The 14771-nt window shown below is 38.4% G+C and overlaps 1 protein-coding gene across 1 annotated transcript in view; it reads right to left on the minus strand.

Moving 5' to 3' along the window:
• brinp2 (bone morphogenetic protein/retinoic acid inducible neural-specific 2) overlaps positions 1 to 14771 on the minus strand; it is a 79530-nt gene that overhangs the window by 27951 nt on the left and 36808 nt on the right. Inside the window, exons 5-6 of the mRNA XM_079451878.1 lie at positions 13512 to 13693; positions 3917 to 4022 (exon numbers count right to left, since the gene is read on the minus strand). Of these exons, the coding sequence (XP_079308004.1) occupies positions 3917 to 4022; positions 13512 to 13693 (288 nt within the window). The remainder of the gene's footprint in view (positions 1 to 3916; positions 4023 to 13511; positions 13694 to 14771) is intronic.

Below are 14771 nucleotides of genomic sequence, written 5' to 3' on the forward strand. Positions count from 1 at the left end.
TAAAGAGCAAACCTCTTCTATTCATTTGATTGATGCAATGTCCTGAGGCCTCTGATCAATACTCTCCTATCAATGAAAGCATTCAGTGCTGAATACATAACTACACCGCGCATGTGAAAGATTCAGATTTCACGGCTCAGCTGTGCTGAACACCTGCTAATTATATTATCTGAGAAAACGCTCTTCACAGCTTTAGCAGGTCTGACATCCTTCAAGAAAGAATCAATGTCTTTTTCCTTCAAATTCAGCCCTTTCAAATTCTCTTCCCGGTACGAATATTTATGATGCGTTCCTCAGCATTTATTCATCGAATTGAGAACAACAAGAGACGTAATTAGATGCAGTCTTCCTCCTAAGCCTTTGGCTTCGGCTGGGTACAGAGCGAGCAGTGTGGAGAACCGCATAAAAGAGTCTGACTTGGATGGCTTTCATTCCGGAGACGGCTAAATAGCTGCACTTGTGCCCCCTCCTCCACAATCTCTGCCTCTTTAAAGAGAAAGAGAGGAATGCGAATTATACTTGGGATTATTTCGGCCCTCTCTGATATCTAAGACCTGATGTCCTTGTTTAGATGGGTATGAATTCCACTCTTTGAATCTAAACAAAGCTTAGTAGAACGTGGTCAACCGGTGAACAAAGCAAAAGAAAAGCATACAAAGTGTGACGCAGTGCCATCGTAACCCTGTTTTGTTGTGGCCAAAGTTGAACAAATCTCGATACAGGTGAAATAACCTTTTGTCCAGACGCATGTTTAAATTCCAATCATAGTGATAGTTCATCCCAAAAGTCAATCATCTAAATGATATACAAAAGAAGATATTTTTAAGAATGTTGCCCACCGGCACCCATTCACACAGAACTGAAGGGTGTCACGCTGTTCGGATGCCAACTTTCTTCAAAATATCTTCTTTTCAATTCTGCAGAAGAAAGTCGTACAGGTTTTAAAAATGACACGAGGGTGAGGAAATGATGACAGAAGTTTCATCTATTCAACTATTCCTTTGGGAACATACAGACTTTCTCAAAAGTTCTTGACAGAAGAAATTGGTTTTAAACAAAGTTTAGAACAAATGATCGGCAAAATGAATGACAGATTTGACTGTATTTTTTAAGAAACGTACAAAAAAAAGTACAGACCAAACTCTTCTAATTCATCTGTTTTTCCCTCACATTTCCTTTCTGGCTTTCAGTGAAAGATAAGCCCTGCTGCAGAACCCTAAGGCCACATCATTAAAGTATAGTTACAGATTCCGGGCAGTAGAGAGCTTTGCTGTAGGAGACGGCAGTATTAAGTGGGTTGACAATTTAAATGTCAATGTCAAGAAGGCATTGGAAATCGGCACAGGCCGCGTGTATAATTAGCAACTGCCAGAGGTTTAGAAACCGTCCTCTTTGCCCCTTTCATTACTGTTACTTTCTGTCGTCGTTCCTGCACCGACTTGTGGTGACACTGCTGTCATTAGAGCGTGAGGCAAATGAATGCGAGTCTAAATGCCTGTCTCGGGTAACCCTTCTCTTGTTTTAAAAGCGTGGAGGCCTGTGCTCTTCCACCTGTTTTACTTTTCTTGGTATAAAGTAAGTGCAGAAGGTGACAACGATTCAGCATGGTGGCAGCAGTTTCGTGTCCAAAACAGAGCGATTTCCACATTGCATCATTTTCTATTAATGGCCGAACATTAGAAAATGTTTGTTGGGAATGGGGTTGAAAACTACACTCAAGTCATGGAACCTGACTAGTAAGATTTTGCAGGAAAATGTCAGTTTGACGTCATTTGACATTGTACTTTCATGTTTAAAACAGAGATGAGCATAGAGAAGCAAAAGTTATAGATACATTTTTCACTTACTGAATAGAAAGAATATAGGAACTTGCAAACCCAACGTTTTTTCAAATATTACCCAAATAGCTTCCACCATTGTTTTATTTATTTGAGCTTTTTAAAGACATATAGTGCAAAAGTGTTGATAAACAGTGCATCGGGCTTTCTGCTGCCTTCAGAAAGCGACACGTTGGAAAAAATTCCCTGAACTCAACTTTCATGTCGATTCTGGGAGGGGAGAGCGCAGTTTTCCGCTCACTGTGAATGCAGCGTGAATGCAGGAACCTGTTAATATACACTGTGAAATAAATACACAATGTACATGTGCGCTGCATGTGTGAAACAGGTCTTAAAGTTTTTGAAAAACTTAAGCGCAAGCACATAAGCATCTTATTTTCATGAATAAAACTGTTGTTCGTCCTGCATTAATCGGATGATTTAATTTCTTTTTAAGGACAGTTGGAGAGAGTAGTGTAAGTTTTATGAAGTTATGTACATTTTAGTCGATAACCGATCGTTCTTGAACATTGGAAGTCGACAACTGATATATTAGCAGTTATACAATACCTAAATCTTAATATCACATTTTCTGAGACTGAGCATTCTTTTCCCCCTGAAAATCATGTACGAAGCCTACTTTACACTAATTCAAGATTCTTTAACATTTAAACTTTTCCGGTATAATGTTTATTTAATAAATCTAATTAAATTATCCCAGAAAGGTGTTCTCAATTGCCACAAGTCTAACAGCAGGCTGCTTCAAACAATGTGCTTGTGATCACGAAGTGAGTGATCATGACGGAAAGACAGTGCTGTACTGGATTTCAATTTCAATTGATAATGTACCGTGCATCCCTAGAAATGATCAAACACAAATCCACACATACATTATAGCTCAGGGGAAAATAACCACTGGGATAACCTGTCACAAAACATAAGAAATGGTACAATGTAAATCATTAAATGGATCTGAGATGGTGTACTTCAAAGGGACAGTTCACCCAAAAATGAAAACCCTGTCATCATTTTCTCACTAAACAGTGCTTTTGGAGTTTTTAAGAATGTAAGAAACCAAACAGTTTCGGGGGCACCACTGAGCATCATGTTCGTTTTATCCGTATATGCCAGTCAATAGTGCTCCAGAACAATCCCTTTAAGACTTTTTGTGCCAAAAAAATGCAAATCAAAATATCAGCAGTTCACAAAGGGAAACAAAATAATTTTTATGGAAAAAGTAACCATTGTTTTAAAACTAAATGTACTAAACTAAAACATTTGTTTACAAATTCAACAATAAATTAGGCAAAAAGTAGTTTATTATTTAAAAAGCCAATAAAAAGTGTGGCTCTTTAGGGAACGGGAGCTTTTTGCCCAAACACACTCATTAAGAGAATGTTGGGTGTGCACGTGACGTCACTTTTCCACGAGAACATGGCAAAACACGCTCCCTTGAATGGCAAATCACTCTTTTTACAGTTTCAGTAAACACAATTCCGTGCCACATATCAGTGTCCAAGGATACCTGGTTCACCTAAGCTCCTATAAATTGTAAATTCAGAAAAACTTAAAATGCAGTGTTTCTTAATTTCCGTATGTCCTCTTCATGTTACTCCAGACATAGGCCATTCATTAGAAGTTCTATATTCACATTTTCTGAATAATAATTCCAGACCGGTAACCATGAAATTACCAATATGTGTCTGCAGTCATTTGCTTCACTGCACTGCCGGTTGAAGAACATTTGTGCTCACTTTTTTCTCTCTGCATTGGTTTAGCCAACACTGGTCAGTATGTTTGACCTTTCTGCATTTCAAAAACACACTCCTCCGAGTAGAATGATCTGGACAGGAACTTGCACGGGACTTATTTAAAGCTCCGGCCCCAAACCAATGTGAAATGTTTGCTACATGCACCAGCTATAAATAAAACTCTAACACTTCCAAGTTTAACTGAGATCTGGAAACAGCCTCCGTCGAATGTACACCTGCGCACTCTTTAACAAAATCACATTACCGCACATCTCCAGCACAGCCGACACAAGTAAGAGCAGCACAGCTGCAGCGTCATTCTTCTGCAGACCGCAGAATCCGTCGTACCTTTCAAATGGATTTTATTCTCCGGGCTGTGCACTAAGACGGAGCTGACGGAATCCAGGCTGTCGTAGTTACTGCATCCGAGAGGCCCCGTCCTGGTCTCCGTTACCTAGGAAACAAGGAGATATTTTAATGCCTTATTATCGTGAACATCATGCACCTGTTTGGTCCTCTTCAGAAAGCCGCGGAGTGCCGAGCATATGTTGTTGTCTTAAACAAACCAACACACCAGCGCAATAAGGCCTAGTCAACAGTTAAATGTCACCAAAGCTCATTTCAACATGTCACAACCCCACAAAAATGCTCACTTTGCAGCGCTCTGTAGATGCTTGTATTAGAACCAAATGCATTATTAATTTCAAATTTGCCGAGCGGCGGCGAGCCATGTGCAGTGGGAGTGTTGTTCACGGAGTCTAGTTTTAAACATAGGGGGAACTTTAAGGAGACTAAGGTTTGTGCTGTGTCAGAACAGATATTTCAGCTGCGACTTTGCAAACTCCAGGACATTTTGATTGAATTGTGTGGCTGGGGAAAAATAAAAAGACTTAAAGGAATAGTTCACCCAAAAATGACAATGATGTCATCATTTACTCACCCTCACATTGTTCCGAACCTGTATAAACATATTTGTTCTGCTAAACACAAAGGAAGATATTTGGAAGATATTTATTTTTCCCTACTATGGCAGTAAATAGAAGGCAAGATCTGCTAGGTTCTTCCAAATATCTTCCTTTGTGTTTAGCAGAACAAAGACATTTATACAGGTTCGGAACAATGTGAGGGTGAGTAAATGATGACATTGTCATTTTTGGGTGAACTATCCTTTTAATAGGTACCCTGCCTATTATTTTTCTCTTTGACAGCTGTCAGTTAACCTTGGGTGTTTTGAATGGCGCCATTAAATAAAATGCATTATTATTAGTGTCTCTTGATAATAAGTGATCAATAAATCGAACTGAACACTTGTAAATTGGTGGAAAATAATACATTAAGCATGACATAAATCAATGATTTATAAAGGAGAAAGTGTTCTCATAAAAATGGATAAATCTTTGTATAATGTGAAAATATTATATTATTTACATTCCATTTTTATGATTAAATTTCGCTGCAATCCTTGGGAAACCTTGTATCTCCATATTTCACGATTTTTATTTCGTTGCCATACATTTTTATTATTATTAGCCACTCTTAATGTTTGTCACTGGGTTTTACAAATATCTGAGCAAAACAACTTGTGCTTTTCAACTTTGGCAACACAGTATTTAATCATTTTAAAAGTATACAGTGTTCTTTGCCATTTCCTGACAAACAGTGAATTTAGACATCTGAGGTTCAGAAGGACAGTGATGATTTATTATTGATGTGCCAATCCTCCATGAAAGGTTTTTCTGAATAGTTTAAACTTCAACGTGAATGACTTATATTGCATTTGATTTAGCGAGCGAGTCTTCACTTATCACTTTATAACACCTGGTTAAACAGTTTGTTTCATCGATTCTTTGAAAAGAGCCTGTTTGAAAGAAAGACTTCTGTTAGCCTGACAGATCAACGCGAGAACACATTTGTGCAACGAACAATGTGAAAAGACTGCATGCTTGCTGTTCTCGTTACGTATTAAAACATATTAACCGAAGTTACTTATTATAAACCAACAACTATAAACAACCTATATGAAAAAGTTTCCTGTTTCTGACCCTGAAAGTACCTTAACTGGTTTTCATATGTTCTGAAGATGTTGATACAGCACACAGATTCACTTGATGATCGACTAATGCAAAGATATACAGTAACTTTCTTGTAAACCGCCAGGCTTTTCTTCCTTAAAATACAGAACGTATTGCATATTTAAAATGAAAGAAAACACCTCTGAATCCCATTTGACTATATTATCTGGCATTCTACCTTGGCTATAGATTTCATATCTTGTTTTCAGGAGAGCGCCTTTAATCATTTTAAAACTTATGACACAATAAACCTGTCATGGTTAAAGCTTTCAAAATGATCTGTTGTGCAGCAAATATCTTGCAAATGTTTCTCATAGAGGTGTATTATGCATCGCCGGCACAAATAACTTTGATCTTTATTCAATTTTGCACTGCCACTTTTGAAGGCTGGTGCCGCCTCTGCTTTGATAAAAATGTCTCAAAATGTGCAATTTTACACATCTATTTTAATCCTGCTTATCCAACACTAATCCAACACAAAAAGTCAAAGGATTCGGGAGCGAGTCTTCATAACGCCACAATCATTAGCTATTGCTACGGCTTTTCAAACCGAGTTGTTTCTTTAGGTTATGCTCTAGACACATTGTTCTTAGACGCTTACCATGCTTTTCTTGATCTGCTGCATTATTCCTGATGTTTCCAAGAGCTTTAAACACGCAGTGTCCATATGTTAAAAGTAACTTTAATAAATGATGGCAACTGCTTCTACTTAACATGACAGCTTATCGCTTACCAGTCACAATTTATCACCACATGACTTTAAATAGATTCATATGCTTATTCTATCTACCGTGCATCCATCTTCAGAGAATATCGAGTCTGCTTGGTCATGATTACACATTTTCAGTGTGCAGACACATATTCACGATGAATCGTTATTATTTATCTTATCCTTTTTATCTTCCCTTAAAAGCATAATATCCAAGAACACATGGCTTCATATGCACCCCGTCCCACTGTAGCAATATTTTAGATCAGTTGTCATGTGCGATTGCTTCCTGCAGCTCTATTGTCTGATGACAGTAAGATTCAGGCTGTTAACTGTACATCACACATAAAACACGACACTGATCCCAATTACTGTCTTCATAAAAAGACGCTTTTTGCATATGAAAATGATTCCTTTACGATCTGCGGTGAGCATGTCTGAAAAAATAAACAGCTCCCTGCGCAGTAAAAGTCTGTCGTGTCATTTCATGTGCTTTTCTTATACAGCGGGGTCTGAAAGTTGGAAATCTTTGAGGGAAAAAATGCATTTTTTGTTCATTTAAAACAGAAGTTGAATATGTTAAAACAAAAGTAAGTTATGATCAGTGGCGGCTGGTGAAAAATATTCTCGGTGGGGCTGTGCCATACTTTTTTGTTTCCGTAACCATCGCAATAAAATTTAACACAAACTGCAGGACAGCAGTGCTCAGTGAAATAGTCAGTAATTATTTAATGCCAATATTAAAAAGTTGAGGCATTCGTACACAAAAACATAAACATCATGATGCACAAACACAAGCCTTTTATTTGCATTTAAACTGAACTTGTAAACAATTGACTATTTCTACATATAAGTAACATCTTTTGGAAAGGCTGTTGGTGCCATTGGTAGTAAATAGGCAACACAATATGCATGCTGTCAGAACAGAGTGGAAAGTGGACAATAACATTAAATTATTATAAAGTTTATAGGAATTCTTACACTGTATAAAGGATGTATAATATAGAAATGGATATCAAGTGGCTGAACTCAAACCTTTGACTGGAAGAATAGCATAAAGTATTTTATGATCAAACTAAATGTAACTAATTGTTAATGTGCTCCAGAACTGCAACAATTAATTGATACAAAACATATATACAGTAATATTAGCAAACACACTATTAACATTTTTTAGAGTACCATATATAACTGAATGATTTTTATGCTAAGGTCAACTATATACAAAGAAACGTGTGTGTGTGTGTGTGTGTGAAGCTACGGGAGAAGCCGCGCATATACTGCTTCCCTTTTTCGCTAGCCTGCTGTTTGATTGAGAGGTCAGGTTGATCTGGGCCCAGCTCTTTCACCCGAACTTTCTCCGACAAAGTTCTCCTCTCAAACGGATCTTGGAGGAGAGATTTCACCGAGTTAGGGTTGGGTCTTGGAGGAGTAACGTCCGCGCTCGCCATTGTCGTTTAGTAAAAATGGCGCCCCTAGAGCCCAGTCCTTATTTTATCAGGGCTTGGGGCGATAAAATGATCGCCCTTCTTGGATTCTATTTAAGAACGCTGATTGGCTAAATTTTATGTCATACATTCATATCTTAAATTAGCAATTGGCTTAACTGCTACATAGACCCGCCTCCTTGGGGCGCTTTCTCTATCGCCCCAGAGCTGATGAAGCGGTCAGACAGGCAGAGGAAAGGTTGCAAATATGATTTTGTATCATATTTTACATGTATTACTGGGTGCATTCCATATTTAAAACACACAAATATTGACATACTGATGTTTTTCTCATTATTATTACTATTTTTGTTTTAATTGTTTTAAAAAAATTTTTTGTGGCTTAAGGGGGGCGGCGCCCTAGCGCCCTCTATTGGCCGGCCGCCACTGGTTATGATATAACGGTGAGATTTGCGATTAACAATTAAAATTGTTCTTTGCACATAAGATGCTCTTTGGAAACCTTTCAAAGCTTCGTGAAACATCCGTCCATAATTCTACTGTTCACCCAGATTGTTATGTTGATAATATTTTGTAAAAATAACTTTTATTGTACGTTTTTTTTAAACATTTGGGGCCACTGTATACAGATTGAATACAGATATAAATAAGACAATATAAATAGTACGTAGCTTGATACTATATATTGTTCCTGTTTCGCAGAGACAAATAAATCTAGCAATTCCATGCTAAGCCACATAGGATCTCTGTATATTACTTTCCTGTCACCCTGCTGTTTTCCTCCCCAATTGTATACAGTATATTGTTTGTCAGCGCACTTAATATTGACAATATCTAAGACATCTATTTACAAAATGCCATCTTACCTGCCAAACTAACCAGATAACCGACATTTTCCCCCAGCATCCACCAAGTATTATATTATGTCTCATATTTACTGGAAACGTTTCCTCAACATGCTTTCTTAAGGGCATAACAACGGAAATGGAACGCCTGGGGATCTCTCATCTCCATTCCACTAACATCTCACATCATCCAAGGGCCCAGAAAGCTCCCATCCACAGACCGCAGAGGGCAACGCATACCCCGTCAATGCAGAGGCTGAAAGAATGCATACGATTGACTCATTTATCAAAAAACGGCCTCTGTCTCTGCTGCGTGAAGCACAGGTGGCTAAAGACCGCAGATGTGCTGTGGAGTTCAGCTGTTTAGCAGAGCATGACATCTGACACGACTTTAAGTGCAGGTTCAGATATTCACTGTATCTGACAGCTGATAATGATAATGCGGCACTGTCAGTCAGCTTGACCAGCGGCGGCTCTCGAGTCGAGAGGATCGACACATGCATGCTCAGTTGTGAGCTCTCCGCGTGAAATACTTGCGCTCAGGGCCGTCCTCAAGCATTATAAGGTGCGAGGCACTAACGTTACATGGCTGGCACTGACTGACGCATACTCTCCCTCATTTCTGTGCAGGACCAGACACATTTGCAGCTCACTCTTTCTACACGTAGATACTCATTCGACTCCGCTGTGCAAAGCAGGATCAAAGATGCAAAGAAATGACTTACAAAGCTCAGATAATTATTTTGAATTATCTCATACTTCAAAAAAACAACTAAAATCAATTCAAGATTATTTTGCCCCTTGCCGCGGGCCGCCTAGAGGGCGGGGCCTGGTGCAGTCCCACTAGTTGCACTGCCAAAAGACGGCCACGCTTGCGCTTATGGGAAGTTTCAACCTTATAAAGAAAAACTGTGGAGGTACTATGATAATTCTATGGGATCATATGATACTGTTTTTTTTCAAAGATATTTAATGCACAAAAACTTTAATTGTACTTAATTGTCATTCTTACAAATGTTTTACAGTAAAAAAAATAAAAATGCCAAAAATACAGAAAAAAATGAACAACACTTTTATGATAAAAAAGTAACTGCCTTCATTTTTACGGTTTTTACAGTATACCTTAAATGTTTCCTATGATGTGACACTTTCGCAATATCGAAATATTTATCTTTATAATTAGTACAAGCAAAATGTATCTTCATTATTCGTTTTCTTTCTAAATGTTCGTTGTCACAGCATAGCACACAGTTATGGTTTATTTTGTTAACTATACTGTATAGATACGAGAGGACAAGGGGAACAGGATCGGCAGAAGACCTCAAGCCAGGAAACAAATTGGATTGCCAAAGGCTTGCTTGCTTTCTCTATATTGTATGTCTAATTGCCACCCACTACTCTAATAGAGAAATGTATTAAATGATCATTTTCATAACAAAACAATACTATAGTTTCAACAACGCAATAGTAATTTCTGTCAGTTTTTTAATGCATTGATTATATTTAATGCTGTAGTGGCATAATTCCCTTTCACCCCAGTATACCCTTCAGAAACCTTCACGTGAAACCTCCATTACGTGTTTAAAGAAGTGTGACCTTTAATGCCATGTACCGGTAGACTTTTAACGCAGTATGAACAAAATTTCTCATGTTCCTAGCCACAGCTAACTCTGAGATGCGTGTCCTACACGGAGGTGACTGTTAATAGTATGCCATAATGACAAATGGTTAAATTACAGAATTAGCGAGTCCTTCATTTCCAGCTGTAGATCTGAGCTATACGCTGTTAAACTATATGCACACGCAGTGATATTAAAGGGATACTCCAGCCAAAAATGAATATTCTGTCATGAATTACTCTCCCTCTATTCGTTCCAAACATGTATAAATGTCGTTGTTCGGTTGAACACAAAGAGAGAGATTTTGGAATAATGTTAGCAAACAAAAGTTCTGAAGCACCATTGACTGCCATAGTAGGAAGCAAAATTTTTTATTTATTTGGTTCTGTTGAACACAAAAGAAGATGTTTTGAGGAATGTAGGAAAACAAAAGTTCTGGGTCACTTAATACCATTTAAATGTTTCCTCCTATGGCGGTCAAAGGTGCTTCAGTACTGTTGTTTGCTAACATTATTCCAAAATATCTCTGTGTTCAACCGAACCAAGATTCGTATACATGTTTGGAACAACTAGAGGATGAGTAATTCATGACAGAAATTCCATTTTTGGGTGGAGTATCCCTTTAAATATCTAACAAAATTCTATTGTTCTATTTTAACATTGAAGTTCAACAATCTCAGGAATGTTTGTTCTTGCAAAGTTCTGATCGCCATTAAACCTGCCTTGAGATCTCAAGCTATTTTTGGCCCCACAGTAAGTGGTCTCTGATCACACAGAGGCAAAGTGTTGTCCCCAGAAGCATATTCCTGCCTACTGTGCTTTTTGCACTCCATTTCTGAGTGGAGGGCAATCGATCATCCTATATGGTGTTATTGATGAGGCCACTATAACCCACTTCTGCTTTGGTGCCCAATTCATCAGTCTGATTTGCACATAGCGTACAGGAAGAGAGCAGTCAAAGGTGGGGCCGCTAGCCCTGTAACGTCTCATTAGCTCTACACGGTCTGAAACACCTGGCAAAAACGGCTGCTTCCCAAAGTGATGCACTTTAGCTTTGTACGCAATAACAATTTTGTCCATTTGATTCGACAAGATATGTCTGTCACAGTGTCCTCTACTGTTGCCATGGACACCAATGCACAGGAAAACAGTTTTTAACAAAACTCTAGCTTTTTCAGTTAAAGGAATGCATGCAACACACTGATGCATTAGAAATATATCATTATTTATATATTTCCAATGCATTCGTGTGTTGAATGCATCGGACTCCTGTTCTTGGTAGCATAAAGGATCTGTGTTCGATTGAATATTGTGTTGGGTAAGCTCAGGCTAAAGAAAAGCATGCTGCAGCCATCACTATCTCTGTTTCACCTGTTTAAAATGCTCCTGCTCTCATTACAAATTTCTCAGACCGAAATGCTGCTCGCAAGAAAGAAAGAAAGCGCAGTATTGAAGGTTTGCCTTTTGATGGTGTTTGACAGAGCATAAAAATGCCGTGCTTCCTTTGGACCGACCCGCCTGCGCTGGGGAAACCGGCAAAAGATTATCGTGGGTTTAAAAATGGAGAGGAAAGCATCAGAAATATTGCATATCAGCTTTTGTAGCCTTGGCACACCACTCGTAGATCGATTGCGGTTAAAAAATGTGTCCAAAGCCAAGCAAAAACATTCTCATAAACGAATTATCAAAAGCTCATTTTGTCATCATTTTTGGCGGTAGAAAATATGCTATGAGAAAGCTACAGCTTATATGAAACCGAGTTTGTGTATGCAAGCAGGGGTCCGCGGGTCTTGATTGAAAGTCAATAATATCCGTCTCGGCTCACCTTTTAGCGGCACAATTTCGGCACAGCGCACTCTGAGGGAATCACGATGTTGCTGTCACCGACAAATCTACACCCACTCAACAGATGCCAGTGAGTTACGAGGGGCACTTGACACAACATGGAAATGGCGAAGCTGTTTAAAGTGCGAAAGTATGGACCTTAATTGCTGAAGAATTACCATGGCAACAAACATACACCATGGCCCGTAACAGTACAAATACATACAGCAAGATGATTATGAGCTTCAATGATTAGCTGCAATTATCACCAGCAAATAACACACGCTGGAAAGTATCAAACATGCTGGATTCAAATCAAATATGGTGAAAAGAAATGTTAACTCTATTAGTGATGTAATGTTTAGAGATTAGAGTAAAATCAGTCTTTTTAACCTCAACAATATAAAGAGTATTGAATATAACATTAAAAAGGGAGGACGCCGTGTCGTCCAAATCCCTTTAAGCAAAGTCATCGCACCTTCTATTATACAATTTATATGAGATCATGTCCTATCTACCTGAATGAGGGGAAGACCGATATCTTTAAAACCTCATCCTTATCACAATAGAAACACATTGATAAAAACGCACCACAACAAACATGAAATAAACCGATATCGCAGTGGCTGAAATTATATTTTTCATTATTAAATCATTAATGATCGCATTGTCCGATAAATTTTTTACAAGCGGACAATGTTTTTTTCTGTTTGGCCGCATTACAATGCATTAGCATTCCGGCATAAATTCAGATGTAAAGCTAGCATTTGACACGTAGTGAGATGGAAAATGGGCCATGTGATAAATATATATAAAGTCCACGGTACGATATTTATTGCAATATTTTTATTGACGAATGATGACTTGGAAAAGTGCCATAAGCATCCTCTTTTCTTCATCCTCTAATCATAACTGTTCCTTAGAGTTATAGTAGGAGTTGGGTCAAGTCCCTTTTATAGAATAAAATAGATCAAATAAAACAGATAGACCTTGACAAATGTAACATCTATTATTTTTAGGCCCGGAAGACCTATCATTTCATACAGTCATGTGACCACGATAATATTGAGACGATTTTGCTATTGCGATAACACGATAATGATAATATTGTTACCAAACAATCGGCCACAGTGCTTTCTTAATGTTGGTATTGGCGTCGGCCTCTAAAAACCCATTTTGGTCAACCACTTTAAAACACGCACACTTTTTCCTAAATGTTTCAGCTACAGCAATTGCGCAAAGGATGGTTAGCTGTTGACATCACTACAGAGCCCCTCCTGTGATTTTTACCTGTTGACAATTCATCTTTTTACTGTAAGGTGGACCTTGTTTCTGTATTGAGTGGTGCACTTTTTCCCAATTCGTTCTCCATTAATAGCTCTGCAATATGTTGTTAATATCTACAGTGTTTGGTTTCGACTGTTACCTTGATGGCAGATGTGGCGATCTGCAGGTGGTGTAGTCGCCGCAGGGTGCTCTCTCTGTCCGTGAAGTACGACGCTGCTAACTGGTGCAGGATTTCCAGGGAGACCACAGAGCTGTTGCCGCTGCCATCCGACTTTTTACTCAGCTTCTGTTTGTCCAGGAAGATTGTGAGCGACTCCTCCCCTAAAGACAGATGCATGCAAAACCATAAGACAAGACTACAATACTGATCAAAAGTTTGACTCATTTACTCTTTTATACTTTATATTGTTCTTTAAATTTGAGAAGAATCGTAAACTTTTCAAAACTATGAAATGACACGAATGTAACTGGGAATTATGTTGTCTTGCAGTTTCTTGAGGTCTCTCCCTGAAATGTGTTTTAGACAGTATTGAAGTTGTTCCCATCTGTTCTTGGCTCTTTTTCCTTATTTTGTTCAAGTAATTCATTATTTTTCTAAAGGCATACTTTCAGATCAAAAGTTTTTTTAACATCATAGAACACATTCCAGTCAAGTAGCTCTAAGCTTTTGAACAGTAGTGCACGTAGCATTCACTTTCTAAAAACAATGGTCAGCAAAGTGACAGCAAGTTCTGCTCGGTCCATCAGACGGTTATCTGAGCGTACCAATATGTGAGATTCATACGGTCATTTAAAATAAACTGTGGTAGAGATTTTCACGGTTTCAGTAACAGTAGTGAAGTAAGCGATGCGAAATATATGCGGGGAAAGAAAAAGAGTGGCAAAGTGGAATATTTATAACAACACAATTTTTCTGAGTGACTTTTTTTATTTTTATAGTACAATAAATACTTCTTTGATATGAGGCTGAGCCTGAAAAATGAGAAAAAATCTGCTGGCTGAAATTAGTCTGTACATACGAGTTGATATTAGTTTGAGTCTTATTAGTATTCAAGCAATAAAATTCCCTCTATTTCCTTTCCTTTGAGCCGTTAATTACCAGCGCTCACCGTAGCTTTAGAGCTTCATTCGTCTCCCCTGTCGCTGGAGTTGTGCAGCCTCACTGAATGCATCCACTGATAAGTGACACCATAATTAGTGTTGATATCGTAGAGATGCACTGCAACATATTGCTGTTAAAAGACACCACGAAAGGTTTGAAAGCACCTCTGGGACAAGCTGCTCTACTTATTATTGGGATGCCGCCGGGAGAAAAGAGAATTACTGATGGGTAAAGTGGTGCCATGGATGTCAGAAAACAGCAATTTGGTCAATAAAGCTGCAATGCAATTGCATGTGT

This window comes from Barbatula barbatula (genome assembly GCF_947034865.1).
Source record: "Barbatula barbatula genome assembly, chromosome: 3".
NCBI classification, from domain to species: domain Eukaryota; kingdom Metazoa; phylum Chordata; class Actinopteri; order Cypriniformes; family Nemacheilidae; genus Barbatula; species Barbatula barbatula.